At 36.6% G+C, this 19,600-nt stretch overlaps 1 protein-coding gene across 1 annotated transcript in view; it reads right to left on the bottom strand.

Moving 5' to 3' along the window:
- Positions 1 to 19,600, bottom strand: part of Lrp4 (LDL receptor related protein 4) — a 122,661-nt gene that overhangs the window by 8,939 nt on the left and 94,122 nt on the right. Inside the window, exons 23-24 of the mRNA XM_081991285.1 lie at positions 16,890 to 17,068; positions 14,872 to 15,069 (exon numbers count right to left, since the gene is read on the bottom strand). Coding sequence (XP_081847411.1) covers positions 14,872 to 15,069; positions 16,890 to 17,068 — 377 coding nt within the window. The remainder of the gene's footprint in view (positions 1 to 14,871; positions 15,070 to 16,889; positions 17,069 to 19,600) is intronic.

The raw sequence follows: 19,600 nt of genomic DNA, 5'->3' as shown, positions 1-19,600 counted from the left end.
GTACCAAATTTTTTAGTGTTTTTTCTGATTCTTGGATAGGAAATTTAGTTACGATTCCAAAAATGTGCTTAATACTGTCATTTTGTCACTCCAAGTGGGTTTTACGGGCGATTTTGTCCCTGACTGTCCCTACAAACTGTTTTTTTCGCAGGTCAAAGTTTGACGCCGCTTTTCTCCCTGACTGTACCAAATTTTTTAGTGTTTTTTCTGATTCTTGGATAGGAAATTTAGTGACGATTCCAAAAATGTGCTTAAAACTGTCATTTTGTCACTCCAAGTGGGTTTTACGGGCGATTTTGTCCCTGACTGTCCCTACAAACTGTTTTTTTTCGCAGGTCAAAGTTTGACGCCGCTTTTCTCCCTGACTGTACCAAATTTTTTAGTGTTTTTTTAGGTTATTGAATAGGAAATTTAGTGAGGATTCCAAAAATGTGCTTAAAACACTAATTTTCTCACGACAAGTGAGTTTTACAGACCATTTTGTCCCTGACTGTCCCTACAAACTGTTTTTTTTGGCAGGTCAAAGTTTGACGCCGCTTTTCTCCCTGACTGTACCAAATTTTTTAGTGTTTTTTCTGGTTATTGGATGGGAAATTTAGTGAGGAATCTAAAAATGTGCTTAAAACTGTCATTTTGTCACTCCAAGTGGGTTTTACAGGCGATTTTGTCCCTGACTGTCCCTACAAACTGTGTTTCTGGCAAATCAAATTTTGACACCGCTTTTCTTCCTGACTGTACTAAATTTTTTAGTGTTTTTTCAGGTTATTGGATAGGAAATTTAGTGAGGATTCCAAAAATGTGCTTAAAACAGTCATTTTGTCACTCCAAGTGGGTTTTACAAGTGATTTCCTCCCTGACTGTCCCTACTAACTGTGTTTTTGACAGATCAAAGTTTGACGCCGCTTTTCTCACTGACTGTATCAAATTTTTTAGTGTTTTTTGAGGTTATTGGATGGGAAATTTAGTGAGGATTCCAAAAATGTTCTTAAAACAGTCATTTTGTCGCTCCAAGTGGGTTTTACAGGCGATTTTGTCCCTGACTATCCCTACAAACTGTTTTTTTTGGCAGGTCAAAGTTTGACGCCGCTTTTCTCCCTGACTGTACCAAATTTTTTAGTGTTTTTTCTGGTTATTGGATAGGAAATTTAGTGAGGATTCCAAAAATGTGCTTAAAACAGTCATTTTGTCACTCCAAGTGGGTTTTACAGGCGATTTTATCCCTGACTGTCCCCACAAACTGTGTTTTTGGCAGGTCAAATTTTGACACCGCTTTTCTTCCTGACTGTACCAAATTTTGAAGTGTTTTTTCTGGTTGTTGGATAGGAAATTTAGTGAGGATTCCAAAAATGTGCTTAAAACTGTCATTTTTGTCACTCCGTGGGTTTTACAGGCGATTTTGTCCCTGACTGTCCCTACAAACTGTGTTTTTGACAGATCAAATTTTGACACCGCTTTTCTCCCTGACTGTACCAAATTTTTTAGTGTTTTTTCTGGTTGTTGGATAGGAAATTTAGTGGGGAATATAAAAATGTGCTTCAAACAGTCATTTTCTCCCCACAAGTGGGTTTTACAGTCGATTTTGTCCCTGAGTGTCCTTACAAACTGTGTTTTCGACAGATCAAATTTTGACACCGCATTTCTCCCTGACTGTATCAAATTTTATTTTGTTTTTTTAGGTTATTGGATAGAAAATTTAGTGAGGAATCTAAAAATGTGCTTAAAATAGTCATTTTGTTACTCCAAGTGGGTTTTACAGGCGATTTTGTCCCTAACTGTCCCTACAAACTGTTTTTTTGGCAGGTCAAAGTTTGACGCCGCTTTTCTCCCTGACTGTACCAAATTTCTTAGTGTTTTTTTAGGTTATTGAATAGGAAATTTAGTGAGGATTCCAAAAATGTGCTTAAAACACTAATTTTCTCACGACAAGTGAGTTTTACAGACCATTTTGTCCCTGACTGTCCCTACAAACTGTTTTTTTTGGCAGGTCAAAGTTTGACGCCGCTTTTCTCCCTGAATGTATCAAATTTTTTAGTGTTTTTTCTGGTTGTTGGATAGGAAATTTAGTGAGGATTCCAAAAATGTGCTTAAAACTGTCATTTTGTCACTCCAAGTGGGTTTTACAGGCGATTTTGTCCCTGACTGTCCCTACTAACTGTGTTTCTGGCAGATCAAATTTTGCCACCGCTTTTCTTCCTGACTGTACTAAATTTTTTAGTATTTTTTTCCGTTATTGGATAGGAAATTTAGTGAGGAATCTAAAAATGTGCTTAAAACTGTCATTTTGTCACTCCAAGTGGGTTTTACAGGCGATTTTGTCCCTGACTGTCCCTACTAACTGTGTTTCTGGCAGATCAAATTTTGCCACCGCTTTTCTTCCTGACTGTACTAAATTTTTTAGTATTTTTTTCCGTTATTGGATAGGAAATTTAGTGAGGAATCTAAAAATGTGCTTAAAACAGTCATTTTGTCACCCCAAGTGGGTTTTACAGGCGATTTTGTCCCTGACTGTCCCTACTAACTGTGTTTTTGACAGATCAAATTTAGACACCGCTTTTCTCCCTGACTGTACCACATTTTTTAGTGTTTTTTCAGGTTGTTGGATGGGAAATTTAGTGAGGATTCCAAAAATGTGCTTAAAACTGTCATTTTGTCACTCCAAGTGGGTTTTACAAGCGATTTTGTTCCTGAATGTCCCTACAAATTGTGTCAAAATTTGGACACCACTTTTCTCCCTGACTGTACCAAATTTTTTAGTGTTTTTTGAGGTTATTGGATAGGAAATTTAGTGAGGATTCCAAAAATGTGCTTAAAACTGTCATTTTCTCACTCCAAGTGGGTTTTATAGGCGATTTTGTCCCTGACTGTCCCTACAAACTGTTTTTTTGGCAGGTCAAAGTTTGACGCCGCTTTTCTCCCTGACTGTACCAAATTTTTTAGTGTTTTTTCTGGTTGTTGGATAGGAAATTTAGTGAGGATTCCAAAAATGTGCTTAAAACTGTCATTTTGTCACTCCAAGTGGGTTTTACAGGCGATTTTGTCCCTGACTGTCCCCAGAAACTGTGTTTTTGGCAGGTCAAATTTTGACACCGCTTTTCTTCCTGACTGTACCAAATTTTGAAGTGTTTTTTCTGGTTGTTGGATAGGAAATTTAGTGAGGATTCCAAAAATGTGCTTAAAACTGTCATTTTGTCACTCCAAGTGGGTTTTACAGGTGATTTCGTCCCTGACTGTCCCTACTAACTGTGTTTTTGACAGATCAAAGTTTGACGCCGCTTTTCTCACTGACTGTATCAAATTTTTTAGTGTTTTTTGAGGTTATTGGATGGGAAATTTAGTGAGGATTCCAAAAATGTTCTTAAAACAGTCATTTTGTCGCTCCAAGTGGGTTTTACAGGCGATTTTGTCCCTGACTGTCCCTACAAACTGTTTTTTTTGGCAGGTCAAAGTTTGACGCCGCTTTTCTCACTGACTGTATCAAATTTTTTAGTGTTTTTTCTGGTTGTTGGATAGGAAATTTAGTGACGATTCCAAAAATGTGCTTAAAACTGTCATTTTGTCACTCCAAGTGGGTTTTACAGGCGATTTTGTCCCTGACTGTCCCTACAAACTGTTTTTTTTCGCAGGTCAAAGTTTGACGCCGCTTTTCTCCCTGACTGTACCAAATTTTTTAGTGTTTTTTTAGGTTATTGAATAGGAAATTTAGTGAGGATTCCAAAAATGTGCTTAAAACAGTCATTTTGTGACTCCAAGTGGGTTTTACAAGTGATTTCCTCCCTGACTGTCCCTACTAACTGTGTTTTTGACAGATCAAAGTTTGACGCCGCTTTTCTCACTGACTGTATCAAATTTTTTAGTGTTTTTTGAGGTTATTGGATGGGAAATTTAGTGAGGATTCCAAAAATGTTCTTAAAACAGTCATTTTGTCGCTCCAAGTGGGTTTTACAGGCGATTTTGTCCCTGACTATCCCTACAAACTGTTTTTTTTGGCAGGTCAAAGTTTGACGCCGCTTTTCTCCCTGACTGTACCAAATTTTTTAGTGTTTTTTCTGGTTATTGGATAGGAAATTTAGTGAGGATTCCAAAAATGTGCTTAAAACAGTCATTTTGTCACTCCAAGTGGGTTTTACAGGCGATTTTATCCCTGACTGTCCCCACAAACTGTGTTTTTCGCAGGTCAAATTTTGACACCGCTTTTCTCCCTGACTGTACCAAATTTTTTAGTGTTTTTTCTGGTTGTTGGATAGGAAATTTAGTGAGGATTCCAAAAATGTGCTTAAAACAGTCATTTTGTCACTCCAAGTGGGTTTTACAGGCGATTTTGTCCCTGACTGTCCCTACAAACTGTGTTTCTGGCAGATCAAATTTTGCCACCGCTTTTCTTCCTGACTGTACTAAATTTTTTAGTGTTTTTTCCGTTATTGGATAGGAAATTTAGTGAGGATTCCAAAAATGTGCTTAAAATAGTCATTTTGTCACCCCAAGTGGGTTTTACAGGCGATTTTGTCCCTGACTGTCCCTACTAACTGTGTTTTTGACAGATCAAATTTAGACACCGCTTTTCTCCCTGACTGTACCACATTTTTTAGTGTTTTTTTCAGGTTGTTGGATGGGAAATTTAGTGAGGATTCCAAAAATGTGCTTAAAACTGTCATTTTGTCACTCCAAGTGGGTTTTACAAGCGATTTTGTTCCTGAATGTCCCTACAAATTGTGTCAAAATTTGGACACCACTTTTCTCCCTGACTGTACCAAATTTTTTAGTGTTTTTTGAGGTTATTGGATAGGAAATTTAGTGAGGATTCCAAAAATGTGCTTAAAACTGTCATTTTCTCACTCCAAGTGGGTTTTACAGGCGATTTTGTCCCTGACTGTCCCTACAAACTGTGTTTTTGACAGATCAAATTTTGACACCACTTTTCTTCTTGACTGTACCAAATTTTTTATTGTTTTTTTTGGTTGCTGGATAGGAAATTTAGTGAGGAATCTAAAAATGTGCTTAAAACAGTCATTTTGTCACCCCAAGTGGGTTTTACAGGCGATTTTGTCCCTGACTGTCCCTACTAACTGTGTTTTTGACAGATCAAATTTAGACACCGCTTTTCTCCCTGACTGTACCACATTTTTTAGTGTTTTTTCAGGTTGTTGGATGGGAAATTTAGTGAGGATTCCAAAAATGTGCTTAAAACTGTCATTTTGTCACTCCAAGTGGGTTTTACAAGCGATTTTGTTCCTGAATGTCCCTACAAATTGTGTCAAAATTTGGACACCACTTTTCTCCCTGACTGTACCAAATTTTTTAGTGTTTTTTGAGGTTATTGGATAGGAAATTTAGTGAGGATTCCAAAAATGTGCTTAAAACTGTCATTTTCTCACTCCAAGTGGGTTTTATAGGCGATTTTGTCCCTGACTGTCCCTACAAACTGTTTTTTTTGGCAGGTCAAAGTTTGACGCCGCTTTTCTCCCTGACTGTACCAAATTTTTTAGTGTTTTTTCTGGTTGTTGGATATGAAATTTAGTGAGGATTCCAAAAATGTGCTTAAAACTGTCATTTTGTCACTCCAAGTGGGTTTTACAGGCGATTTTGTCCCTGACTGTCCCCAGAAACTGTGTTTTTGGCAGGTCAAATTTTGACACCGCTTTTCTTCCTGACTGTACCAAATTTTGAAGTGTTTTTTCTGGTTGTTGGATAGGAAATTTAGTGAGGATTCCAAAAATGTGCTTAAAACTGTCATTTTGTCACTCCAAGTGGGTTTTACAGGTGATTTCGTCCCTGACTGTCCCTACTAACTGTGTTTTTGACAGATCAAAGTTTGACGCCGCTTTTCTCACTGACTGTATCAAATTTTTTAGTGTTTTTTGAGGTTATTGGATGGGAAATTTAGTGAGGAATCTAAAAATGTGCTTAAAACAGTCATTTTGTCGCTCCAAGTGGGTTTTACAGGCGATTTTGTCCCTGACTGTCCCTACAAACTGTTTTTTTGGCAGGTCAAAGTTTGACGCCGCTTTTCTCCCTGACTGTACCAAATTTTTTAGTGTTTTTTCTGATTCTTGGATAGGAAATTTAGTGACGATTCCAAAAATGTGCTTAAAACTGTCATTTTGTCACTCCAAGTGGGTTTTACGGGCGATTTTGTCCCTGACTGTCCCTACAAACTGTTTTTTTCGCAGGTCAAAGTTTGACGCCGCTTTTCTCCCTGACTGTACCAAATTTTTTAGTGTTTTTTTAGGTTATTGAATAGGAAATTTAGTGAGGATTCCAAAAATGTGCTTAAAACACTAATTTTCTCACGACAAGTGAGTTTTACAGACCATTTTGTCCCTGACTGTCCCTACAAACTGTTTTTTTTGGCAGGTCAAAGTTTGACGCCGCTTTTCTCCCTGACTGTACCAAATTTTTTAGTGTTTTTTCTGGTTATTGGATGGGAAATTTAGTGAGGAATCTAAAAATGTGCTTAAAACTGTCATTTTGTCACTCCAAGTGGGTTTTACAGGCGATTTTGTCCCTGACTGTCCCTACAAACTGTTTTTTTTCGCAGGTCAAAGTTTGACGCCGCTTTTCTCCCTGACTGTACCAAATTTTTTAGTGTTTTTTTAGGTTATTGAATAGGAAATTTAGTGAGGATTCCAAAAATGTGCTTAAAACAGTCATTTTGTCACTCCAAGTGGGTTTTACAAGTGATTTCCTCCCTGACTGTCCCTACTAACTGTGTTTTTGACAGATCAAAGTTTGACGCCGCTTTTCTCACTGACTGTATCAAATTTTTTAGTGTTTTTTGAGGTTATTGGATGGGAAATTTAGTGAGGATTCCAAAAATGTGCTTAAAACTGTCATTTTGTCACTCCAAGTGGGTTTTACAGGCGATTTTGTCCCTGACTGTCCCTACAAACTGTTTTTTTCGCAGGTCAAAGTTTGACGCCGCTTTTCTCCCTGACTGTACCAAATTTTTTAGTGTTTTTTCTGGTTATTGGATAGGAAATTTAGTGAGGATTCCAAAAATGTGCTTAAAACAGTCATTTTGTCACTCCAAGTGGGTTTTACAGGCGATTTTATCCCTGACTGTCCCCACAAACTGTGTTTTTCGCAGGTCAAATTTTGACACCGCTTTTCTCCCTGACTGTACCAAATTTTTTAGTGTTTTTTCTGGTTGTTGGATAGGAAATTTAGTGAGGATTCCAAAAATGTGCTTAAAACAGTCATTTTGTCACTCCAAGTGGGTTTTACAGGCGATTTTGTCCCTGACTGTCCCTACAAACTGTGTTTCTGGCAGATCAAATTTTGCCACCGCTTTTCTTCCTGACTGTACTAAATTTTTTAGTGTTTTTTCCGTTATTGGATAGGAAATTTAGTGAGGATTCCAAAAATGTGCTTAAAATAGTCATTTTGTCACCCCAAGTGGGTTTTACAGGCGATTTTGTCCCTGACTGTCCCTACTAACTGTGTTTTTGACAGATCAAATTTAGACACCGCTTTTCTCCCTGACTGTACCACATTTTTTAGTGTTTTTTCAGGTTGTTGGATGGGAAATTTAGTGAGGATTCCAAAAATGTGCTTAAAACTGTCATTTTGTCACTCCAAGTGGGTTTTACAAGCGATTTTGTTCCTGAATGTCCCTACAAATTGTGTCAAAATTTGGACACCACTTTTCTCCCTGACTGTACCAAATTTTTTAGTGTTTTTTGAGGTTATTGGATAGGAAATTTAGTGAGGATTCCAAAAATGTGCTTAAAACTGTCATTTTCTCACTCCAAGTGGGTTTTACAGGCGATTTTGTCCCTGACTGTCCCTACAAACTGTGTTTTTGACAGATCAAATTTTGACACCACTTTTCTTCTTGACTGTACCAAATTTTTTATTGTTTTTTTTGGTTGCTGGATAGGAAATTTAGTGAGGAATCTAAAAATGTGCTTAAAACAGTCATTTTGTCACCCCAAGTGGGTTTTACAGGCGATTTTGTCCCTGACTGTCCCTACTAACTGTGTTTTTGACAGATCAAATTTAGACACCGCTTTTCTCCCTGACTGTACCACATTTTTTAGTGTTTTTTTCAGGTTGTTGGATGGGAAATTTAGTGAGGATTCCAAAAATGTGCTTAAAACTGTCATTTTGTCACTCCAAGTGGGTTTTACAAGCGATTTTGTTCCTGAATGTCCCTACAAATTGTGTCAAAATTTGGACACCACTTTTCTCCCTGACTGTACCAAATTTTTTAGTGTTTTTTGAGGTTATTGGATAGGAAATTTAGTGAGGATTCCAAAAATGTGCTTAAAACTGTCATTTTCTCACTCCAAGTGGGTTTTATAGGCGATTTTGTCCCTGACTGTCCCTACAAACTGTTTTTTTGGCAGGTCAAAGTTTGACGCCGCTTTTCTCCCTGACTGTACCAAATTTTTTAGTGTTTTTTCTGGTTGTTGGATATGAAATTTAGTGAGGATTCCAAAAATGTGCTTAAAACTGTCATTTTGTCACTCCAAGTGGGTTTTACAGGCGATTTTGTCCCTGACTGTCCCCAGAAACTGTGTTTTTGGCAGGTCAAATTTTGACACCGCTTTTCTTCCTGACTGTACCAAATTTTGAAGTGTTTTTTCTGGTTGTTGGATAGGAAATTTAGTGAGGATTCCAAAAATGTGCTTAAAACTGTCATTTTGTCACTCCAAGTGGGTTTTACAGGTGATTTCGTCCCTGACTGTCCCTACTAACTGTGTTTTTGACAGATCAAAGTTTGACGCCGCTTTTCTCACTGACTGTATCAAATTTTTTAGTGTTTTTTGAGGTTATTGGATGGGAAATTTAGTGAGGAATCTAAAAATGTGCTTAAAACAGTCATTTTGTCGCTCCAAGTGGGTTTTACAGGCGATTTTGTCCCTGACTGTCCCTACAAACTGTTTTTTTTGGCAGGTCAAAGTTTGACGCCGCTTTTCTCCCTGACTGTACCAAATTTTTTAGTGTTTTTTCTGATTCTTGGATAGGAAATTTAGTGACGATTCCAAAAATGTGCTTAAAACTGTCATTTTGTCACTCCAAGTGGGTTTTACGGGCGATTTTGTCCCTGACTGTCCCTACAAACTGTTTTTTTTCGCAGGTCAAAGTTTGACGCCGCTTTTCTCCCTGACTGTACCAAATTTTTTAGTGTTTTTTCTGATTCTTGGATAGGAAATTTAGTGACGATTCCAAAAATGTGCTTAAAACTGTCATTTTGTCACTCCAAGTGGGTTTTACGGGCGATTTTGTCCCTGACTGTCCCTACAAACTGTTTTTTTCGCAGGTCAAAGTTTGACGCCGCTTTTCTCCCTGACCGTACCAAATTTTTTAGTGTTTTTTTAGGTTATTGAATAGGAAATTTAGTGAGGATTCCAAAAATGTGCTTAAAACAGTCATTTTGTCACTCCAAGTGGGTTTTACGGGCGATTTTGTCCCTGACTGTCCCTACAAACTGTTTTTTTCGCAGGTCAAAGTTTGACGCCGCTTTTCTCCCTGACTGTACCAAATTTTTTAGTGTTTTTTCTGATTCTTGGATAGGAAATTTAGTGACGATTCCAAAAATGTGCTTAAAACTGTCATTTTGTCACTCCAAGTGGGTTTTACGGGCGATTTTGTCCCTGACTGTCCCTACAAACTGTTTTTTTTCGCAGGTCAAAGTTTGACGCCGCTTTTCTCCCTGACTGTACCAAATTTTTTAGTGTTTTTTTAGGTTATTGAATAGGAAATTTAGTGAGGATTCCAAAAATGTGCTTAAAACACTAATTTTCTCACGACAAGTGAGTTTTACAGACCATTTTGTCCCTGACTGTCCCTACAAACTGTTTTTTTGGCAGGTCAAAGTTTGACGCCGCTTTTCTCCCTGACTGTACCAAATTTTTTAGTGTTTTTTCTGGTTATTGGATGGGAAATTTAGTGAGGAATCTAAAAATGTGCTTAAAACTGTCATTTTGTCACTCCAAGTGGGTTTTACAGGCGATTTTGTCCCTGACTGTCCCTACAAACTGTGTTTCTGGCAAATCAAATTTTGACACCGCTTTTCTTCCTGACTGTACTAAATTTTTTAGTGTTTTTTCAGGTTATTGGATAGGAAATTTAGTGAGGATTCCAAAAATGTGCTTAAAACAGTCATTTTGTCACTCCAAGTGGGTTTTACAAGTGATTTCCTCCCTGACTGTCCCTACTAACTGTGTTTTTGACAGATCAAAGTTTGACGCCGCTTTTCTCACTGACTGTATCAAATTTTTTAGTGTTTTTTGAGGTTATTGGATGGGAAATTTAGTGAGGATTCCAAAAATGTTCTTAAAACAGTCATTTTGTCGCTCCAAGTGGGTTTTACAGGCGATTTTGTCCCTGACTATCCCTACAAACTGTTTTTTTGGCAGGTCAAAGTTTGACGCCGCTTTTCTCCCTGACTGTACCAAATTTTTTAGTGTTTTTTCTGGTTATTGGATAGGAAATTTAGTGAGGATTCCAAAAATGTGCTTAAAACAGTCATTTTGTCACTCCAAGTGGGTTTTACAGGCGATTTTATCCCTGACTGTCCCCACAAACTGTGTTTTTGGCAGGTCAAATTTTGACACCGCTTTTCTTCCTGACTGTACCAAATTTTGAAGTGTTTTTTCTGGTTGTTGGATAGGAAATTTAGTGAGGATTCCAAAAATGTGCTTAAAACTGTCATTTTTGTCACTCCGTGGGTTTTACAGGCGATTTTGTCCCTGACTGTCCCTACAAACTGTGTTTTTGACAGATCAAATTTTGACACCGCTTTTCTCCCTGACTGTACCAAATTTTTTAGTGTTTTTTCTGGTTGTTGGATAGGAAATTTAGTGGGGAATCTAAAAATGTGCTTCAAACAGTCATTTTCTCCCCACAAGTGGGTTTTACAGTCGATTTTGTCCCTGAGTGTCCTTACAAACTGTGTTTTCGACAGATCAAATTTTGACACCGCATTTCTCCCTGACTGTATCAAATTTTATTTTGTTTTTTTAGGTTATTGGATAGAAAATTTAGTGAGGAATCTAAAAATGTGCTTAAAATAGTCATTTTGTTACTCCAAGTGGGTTTTACAGGCGATTTTGTCCCTAACTGTCCCTACAAACTGTTTTTTTGGCAGGTCAAAGTTTGACGCCGCTTTTCTCCCTGACTGTACCAAATTTCTTAGTGTTTTTTTAGGTTATTGAATAGGAAATTTAGTGAGGATTCCAAAAATGTGCTTAAAACACTAATTTTCTCACGACAAGTGAGTTTTACAGACCATTTTGTCCCTGACTGTCCGTACAAACTGTTTTTTTTGGCAGGTCAAAGTTTGACGCCGCTTTTCTCCCTGAATGTATCAAATTTTTTAGTGTTTTTTCTGGTTGTTGGATAGGAAATTTAGTGAGGATTCCAAAAATGTGCTTAAAACTGTCATTTTGTCACTCCAAGTGGGTTTTACAGGCGATTTTGTCCCTGACTGTCCCTACTAACTGTGTTTCTGGCAGATCAAATTTTGCCACCGCTTTTCTTCCTGACTGTACTAAATTTTTTAGTATTTTTTTCCGTTATTGGATAGGAAATTTAGTGAGGAATCTAAAAATGTGCTTAAAATATTCATTTTGTCACTCCAAGTGGGTTTTACAAGTGATTTCCTCCCTGACTGTCCCTACTAACTGTGTTTTTGACAGATCAAAGTTTGACGCCGCTTTTCTCACTGACTGTATCAAATTTTTTAGTGTTTTTTGAGGTTATTGGATGGGAAATTTAGTGAGGATTCCAAAAATGTTCTTAAAACAGTCATTTTGTCGCTCCAAGTGGGTTTTACAGGCGATTTTGTCCCTGACTATCCCTACAAACTGTTTTTTTGGCAGGTCAAAGTTTGACGCCGCTTTTCTCCCTGACTGTACCAAATTTTTTAGTGTTTTTTCTGGTTATTGGATAGGAAATTTAGTGAGGATTCCAAAAATGTGCTTAAAACTGTCATTTTGTCACTCCAAGTGGGTTTTACAGGCGATTTTGTCCCTGACTGTCCCTACAAACTGTGTTTTTGACAGATCAAATTTTGACACCGCTTTTCTCCCTGACTGTACCAAATTTTTTAGTGTTTTTTCTGGTTGTTGGATAGGAAATTTAGTGGGGAATCTAAAAATGTGCTTCAAACAGTCATTTTCTCCCCACAAGTGGGTTTTACAGTCGATTTTGTCCCTGAGTGTCCTTACAAACTGTGTTTTCGACAGATCAAATTTTGACACCGCATTTCTCCCTGACTGTATCAAATTTTATTTTGTTTTTTTAGGTTATTGGATAGAAAATTTAGTGAGGAATCTAAAAATGTGCTTAAAATAGTCATTTTGTTACTCCAAGTGGGTTTTACAGGCGATTTTGTCCCTAACTGTCCCTACAAACTGTTTTTTTGGCAGGTCAAAGTTTGACGCCGCTTTTCTCCCTGACTGTACCAAATTTTTTAGTGTTTTTTCTGGTTATTGGATAGGAAATTTAGTGAGGATTCCAAAAATGTGCTTAAAACTGTCATTTTGTCACTCCAAGTGGGTTTTACAGGCGATTTTGTCCCTGACTGTCCCTACAAACTGTGTTTTTGACAGATCAAATTTTGACACCGCTTTTCTCCCTGACTGTACCAAATTTTTTAGTGTTTTTTCTGGTTGTTGGATAGGAAATTTAGTGGGGAATCTAAAAATGTGCTTCAAACAGTCATTTTCTCCCCACAAGTGGGTTTTACAGTCGATTTTGTCCCTGAGTGTCCTTACAAACTGTGTTTTCGACAGATCAAATTTTGACACCGCATTTCTCCCTGACTGTATCAAATTTTATTTTGTTTTTTTAGGTTATTGGATAGAAAATTTAGTGAGGAATCTAAAAATGTGCTTAAAATAGTCATTTTGTTACTCCAAGTGGGTTTTACAGGCGATTTTGTCCCTAACTGTCCCTACAAACTGTTTTTTTTGGCAGGTCAAAGTTTGACGCCGCTTTTCTCCCTGACTGTACCAAATTTTTTAGTGTTTTTTCTGGTTATTGGATAGGAAATTTAATGAGGAATCTAAAAATGTGCTTAAAATAGTCATTTTGTCACTCCAATTGGGTTTTACAAGCAATTTTGTCCCTGACTGTTCCTACTAACTGTGTTTTTGACAGATTAAATTTTGACAGCGCTTTTCTCCCTGAATGTATCAAATTTTTTAGTGTTTTTTCTGGTTGTTGGATAGGAAATTTAGTGAGGATTCCAAAAATGTGCTTAAAACTGTCATTTCGTCACTCCAAGTGGGTTTTACAGGCGATTTTGTCCCTGACTGTCCCTACAAACTGTTTTTTTTGGCAGGTCAAAGTTTGACGCCGGTTTTCTCCCTGACTGTACTAAATTTTTGAGTATTTTTTTCCGTTATTGGATAGGAAATTTAGTGAGGAATCTAAAAATGTGCTTAAAATAGTCATTTTGTCACTCCAAGTGGGTTTTACAAGCGATTTTGTCCCTGACTGTCCCTACAAACTGTTTTTTTTGGCAGGTCAAAGTTTGACGCCGCTTTTCTCCCTGACTGTACCAAATTTTTTAGTGTTTTTTTAGGTTATTGAATAGGAAATTTAGTGAGGATTCCAAAAATGTGCTTAAAACACTAATTTTCTCACGACAAGTGAGTTTTACAGACCATTTTGTCCCTGACTGTCCCTACAAACTGTTTTTTTTGGCAGGTCAAAGTTTGACGCCGCTTTTCTCCCTGACTGTACCAAATTTTTTAGTGTTTTTTCTGGTTATTGGATAGGAAATTTAGTGAGGATTCCAAAAATGTTCTTAAAACTGTCATTTTGTCACTCCAAGTGGGTTTTACAGGCGATTTTGTCCCTGACTGTCCCTACAAACTGTTTTTTTGGCAGGTCAAAGTTTGACGCCGCTTTTCTCCCTGACTGTATCAAATTTTTTAGTGTTTTTTCTGGTTGTTGGATAGGAAATTTAGTGAGGATTCCAAAAATGTGCTTAAAACTGTCATTTTGTCACTCCAAGTGGGTTTTACAGGCGATTTTGTCCCTGACTGTCATTACAAACTGTGTTTGTTTTAAGGACATTTTTGGAATCCTCATTAAATTTCCTATCCAATAACCAGAAAAGACACTAAAAAATTTGATACAGTCAGGAAGAAAAATGATGTCAAAACTTGTTTTGCCAGAAACACAGTATGAAAGGACAGTTTAGGAAAAAATCGCTGGTAAAACCCATTTGTAGTGAGAAAATTACTGTTTTAAGAACATTTTTGGAATCCTCATTAAATTTCCTATCCCTTGACATATAAAATTCTACAAAATTAGGTAAAGTCAAGAAGAAAAGTAGTGCCAACGTTGAACTGCCAGAAATACAGTTTGAAAGGACAGTCAGGGACAAAATCGTCTGTAAAACCCACTTGTGGGGATAAATGACTGTTTTAAGCACATTTTTGGAATCCTCACCAAGTTTCCTATCCAATAACCTAAAAAAACACTACAAAATTTGGTACAGTCAGGGAGAAAAGAGGTGTCAAAATTTAAACTGTTAGAAACGCAGTTTGAAAAGACAGTCAGGTACAAAATTACCTGTAAAACACACATGGACTGAGAAAATGTCTGTTTTAAGCACATTTTTGGAATCCTCACTAAATTTCCTATCCTATGACGTAAAAAACACTACAAAATCATGTAAAGACAGAGAGAAAAGTAGTGTCAAACATTGAAATGCCAAAAACACACTTTGTTGGGACAGTCAGGGACAAAATCACTTATAAAACCCACTTGGAGTGAGAAAATGACTGTTTTAAGCACATTTTTGGAATCCTCACTAAATTCCCTATCCAACGACATAAAAAAACACAAAAAAATTTGGCACAGTCACGGAGAAAAGTGGCATCAATGCGGAGTTGCTACATAAGGACTCACCTGCGACTTGTCGTACTTCAACCGTTTCCATATAAACTGCTTGCGATCCTGATTCTGCGCCCCATTCGGATCGTTCGAGTAGTAGTTGGGATTCGAAAAACTCCTACTAGCACCGTACATGTAGTTCTTTTTGCCTTTTTTCAGCAAAATGTACACGACGACAGTCAGACTTGCGATTATTATCGCCACCATTGGCACCTGCAACAGCAACTTTTTATTATTATTATATCTCAGCAACCAGTCGAGTTATCGACGCCATTTTTTTGTTGAATTGTAGAGAATTGAAGGTAGAATAACATATCCAAAATTCACTGAGGTAGCTTGACTGCTTCACTAGTTTTCACAAGCCTAAAGTTGGCTAAAGTCTGAGTTTCAGTTAAAAAGTCGCACTTAGACTTGAATCAAGATATCTCAGCAACCAGTCGAGTTATCGACGCCATTTTTATGTTGAATTGTAGAGAATTGAATGTAGAATAACATATCCGAAATTCACTGAGCTAACTGGACTGCTTCACTAGTTTTCATAAGCCTAAATTTGGCTAAAGTGTGAGTTTTACTTAAAAAGTCGCAATTAGACTTGAATCAAGATATCTCAGCAACCAGTCGAGTTATCGAAGCCATTTTTTTGCTGAATTGTAAAGAATCTAAGGTAGAATAACATATCCAAAACTCACTGAACTGACTGGACTGCTTCACTAGTTTTCATAAGCCTAAAGTTGGCTAAAGTGTGAGTTTGAGTTAAAAAGTCGCACTTAGACTTGAATCAAGATATCTCAGCAACCAGTCGAGTTATTGACGCCATTTTTATGCTGAATTGTAGAGAATTGAATGTAGAATAACATATCCAAAATTCACTGAACTGACTGGACTGCTTCACTAGTTTTCATAAGCCTAAAGTTGGCTAAAGTCTAAGTTTTAGTTAAAAAGTCGCACTTAGACTTGAGTTAAGATATCTCAGCAACCAGGCGAGTTATCGACGCCATTTTTAGTGTGAATCGTAGAGAATCGAAGGTAGAATAACATATCCAAAATTCACTGAACTGACTGGACTGCTTCACTAGTTTTCATAAGCCTAAAGTTGACTAAAGTCTGAGTTTCAGTTGAAAAGTCGCACTTAGACTTGAATCAAGATATCTCAGCAACCAGTCGAGTTATCGACGCCATTTTTTTGCTGAATTGTAGAGAATTCAAAGCAGAATAACACATCCAAAATTCACTAAGCTGACTGGAGTGCTTCACTAGTTTTCATAAGCCTAAAGTTGGCTAAAGTGTGAGTTTCAGTTAAAAAGTCGCACTTAGACTTGAATCAAGATATCTCAGCAACCAGTCGAGTTATCGACGCCATTTTTTTGGTGAATTGTAGAGAATCAAAGGTAGAATAACATATCAAAAATTCACTGAGCTAACTGGACTGCTTCACTAGTTTTCATAAGCCTAAAGTTGGCTAAAGTCTAAGTTTTAGTTAAAAAGTCGCACTTAGACTTGAGTTAAGATATCTCAGCAACCATTCAAGTCATCGACGCCATTTTTTTGGTGAATTGTAGAGAATTCAAAGCAGCATAACATATCCAAAATTCACTGAGATAACTGGACTGCTTCACTAGTTTTCATAAGCCTAAAGCTGGCTAAAGTCTGAGTTTTAGTTAAAAAGTCGCACTTAGACTTGAGTTAAGATATCTCAGAAACCAGTCGAGTTATTGACGCCATTTTTTTGGTGAATAGTAGAGAATTCAAAGCAGAATAATATATCCAAAATTCACTGAGCTAAATGGACTGCTTCACTGGTTTTCACAAGCCTAAAGCTGGCTAAAGTCTGAGTTTCAGTTAAAAAGCTGCAATTAGACTTGAGTTAAGATATCTCAGCAACCAGTCGAGTAATCGACGCCATTTTTAGTGTGAATCGTAGAGAATCGAAGGTAGAATAACATATCCAAAATTCACTGAGCTAGCTTGACTGCTTCACTAGTTTTCATAAGCCTAAAGTTGGTTAAAGTTAAAGTGCAGAAAAGTAACTTTACCAGAGTGATCACGTAAAAAGTGGAATTGTTGGTGACTAAAGCGGAATCGTCCGGTTGAGGAGGAACCACCAAATTTGGTGGTTCAAAGTAGTCTTCGTCGAAATATTCGGTATCGTCCGGTGAGTCGCAGTCGTATCCTTTGCCCTCGGGACAAGTGCTCGAAACTCGTTGGCTGGGACCTAAATCGGAGGAGTTATAAGCTACAAACCATGGATACTGATGACTGTTACAAATTTAGCGATGCTGACTCAGAAACTGTGTAGTTTGATAGAGTTTTGAGCTGAATGAAGGGAAAAGTGTGTCTATGGCAGATCAAACTTTGACGCCGCTTTTCTACCTGACTGTACCAAATTTTGTAGTGTTTTTTCAGGTTGTTGGATAGGAAATTTAGTGAGGATTCCAAAAATGTGCTTAAAACAGTCATTTTGTCACTCCAAGTGGGTTTTACAAGCGATTTTGTCTCTGACTGTCCTTTCAAACTGTGCTTCTGGCACTTCAAACTTTGACACTACTTTTCTCTTTGACTTTACATCATTTTGTAGTGTTTTTTACGTCATAGGATAAGGAATTAAATGAGGATTCCAAAAATGTGCTTAAAACAGTCATTTTCTCACTAGAAGTGGGTTTTACAGGCGATTTTGTCTCTGACTGTCCTTTCAAAGTGTGCTTCTGGCACTTCAAATTTTGACACTACTTTTTTCTCTGGCTTCACATGATTTTGTAGTGTTTTTTACGTCATAGGATAGGAAATTTAGTGAGGATTCCAAAAATGTACTTAAAAGTGTCATTTTCCTACTACAAGTGAGTTTTACAGGCGATTTTGTCTCTGACTGTCCCTACAAACTGTGTTTTTGGCAGTTCAAAGTTTGACACACTTTTCTACCTGACTTTACCAAATCTTGTAGTGTTTATTTATGTAATTAGATAAGGAATTTAGTGAGGATTCCAAAAATGTACTTAAAACTGTTATTTTCTCACTCTAAGTCCAAAATTGACAACAAAATTTGAAAATCAACTTAAAAATCGAAAAATTTACTTGAAAACGTCAAAACTGATAATAAAAATTGAAAATTGACTGCAAAATTTGAAAATCAACTTAAAAATAGAAAAATTTACTTGAAGTTGTTAAAACGGAAGACAAAAATTGAAAATTGACTACAAAATTTGAAAGTCAACTTAAAAATAGAAAAGTGTACTTGAAAATGTCAAAACGAAGGATGAAATTTGAAAATTGACTACCAAATTTGAAAATCAATTTAAAAAGATAGAAATTTACTTGAAAATGTCAAAATGGAAGATGAAAATTGAAAATTGACTACCAAATTTGAAAATCAATTTAAAAAGATAGAAATTTACTTGAAAATGTCAAAACCGAAGATGAAATTTGAAAATTGACTATAAAATTAAATTTGAAAATCAACTTAAAAATCGAAAAATTTACTTGACAACCTAAAAAGTGTTTAGAAAATTTGAAAATTTTCCTGAACTTATCCAAACTAATAATAAAAATTGAAAATTGACTACAAAATTTGAAAATCAACTTAAAAATAAAATAATATACTTAAAAATGTCAAAACGGAAGATGCAATTTAAAAATTGACTACAAAATTTGAAAATTAACTTAAAAATCGAAAAATTTACATGAAAACGTCAAAACTGATAATAAAAATTTAAAATTGACTACAAAATTTGAAAATCGAAATTTAGTGAGGATTTCAAAAATGTGCTTAAAACAGTCATTTTCTCACTGCAAGTGGGTTTTACAGACGATTTGGTTTCTGACTGTCCTTTCAAACTGTGCTTCTGGCACTTCAAACTTTGACACCATTTTTCTCTCTGACTTTACCTGATTTTGTAGTGTTTTTCACGTCATAAGATAGGGAATTTAGTGAGGATTCCAAAAATGTGCTTAAAACTGTCATTTTTCCATTCCAAGTGGGTTTTATGAGTGATTTTGTCCCTGACTGTCTTTCCAAACTGTCTTTCTGACTGTTCAAACTTTGAGCTCACTTTTTTTTCCTGACTGTACCAAGTTTTTAAGTTTTTTTTAGTGTCATTGGATAGGAAATTTAGTGAGGATACCAAAAATGTGCTTAAAATAGTCATTTTCTCCCTCCAAGTGGGTTTTACAGGCGATTTTGTCTCTGACTGTCCATACAAACTATGTTTTTGGCAGTTCAAAGTTTGACACCACTTTTCTATCTGACTGTACCCAATCTTGTAGCGTTTTTTACGTCATAGGATAGGGAATTTAGTGAGGATTCCAAAAATGTGCTTAAAACAGCCATTTTCTCACTACAAGTGGGTTTTACACGCGATTTTGTCCCTGACTGTCCTTTCAAACTGAGTTTCTCTCAGTTCAAATTTTGACATCGCTTTTCTTCCTGACTGTACCAAATTCTATAGTGTTTTTTAAGTTATTGGATAGGAAATTTAGTGAGGATTCCAAAAATGTGCTTAAATCAGCCATTTTCTCACTCCAAGTGAATTTTGTAGGCGATTTTATCCCAGACTGTCCTTTCAAACTGTGTCTCTGGCAGATCAAACTTTGACGCCGCTTTTCTACCTGACTGTACCAAATTTTGAAGTGTTTTTTGAGGATATTGGATAGGAAATTTAGTGAGGATTCCAAAAATGTGCTTAAAACAGTCATTATCTCACTGCAAGTGGGTTTTACAGGCGATTTTGTCCCTGACTGTCCTTTCAAACTG

Source organism: Ips typographus, linkage group LG12 (genome assembly GCF_016097725.1).
Source record: "Ips typographus isolate SLU linkage group LG12, UJ_Ityp_2.0, whole genome shotgun sequence".
Classification (NCBI taxonomy): domain Eukaryota; kingdom Metazoa; phylum Arthropoda; class Insecta; order Coleoptera; family Curculionidae; genus Ips; species Ips typographus.
This window is presented reverse-complemented; position numbering and strand designations above follow the sequence as displayed.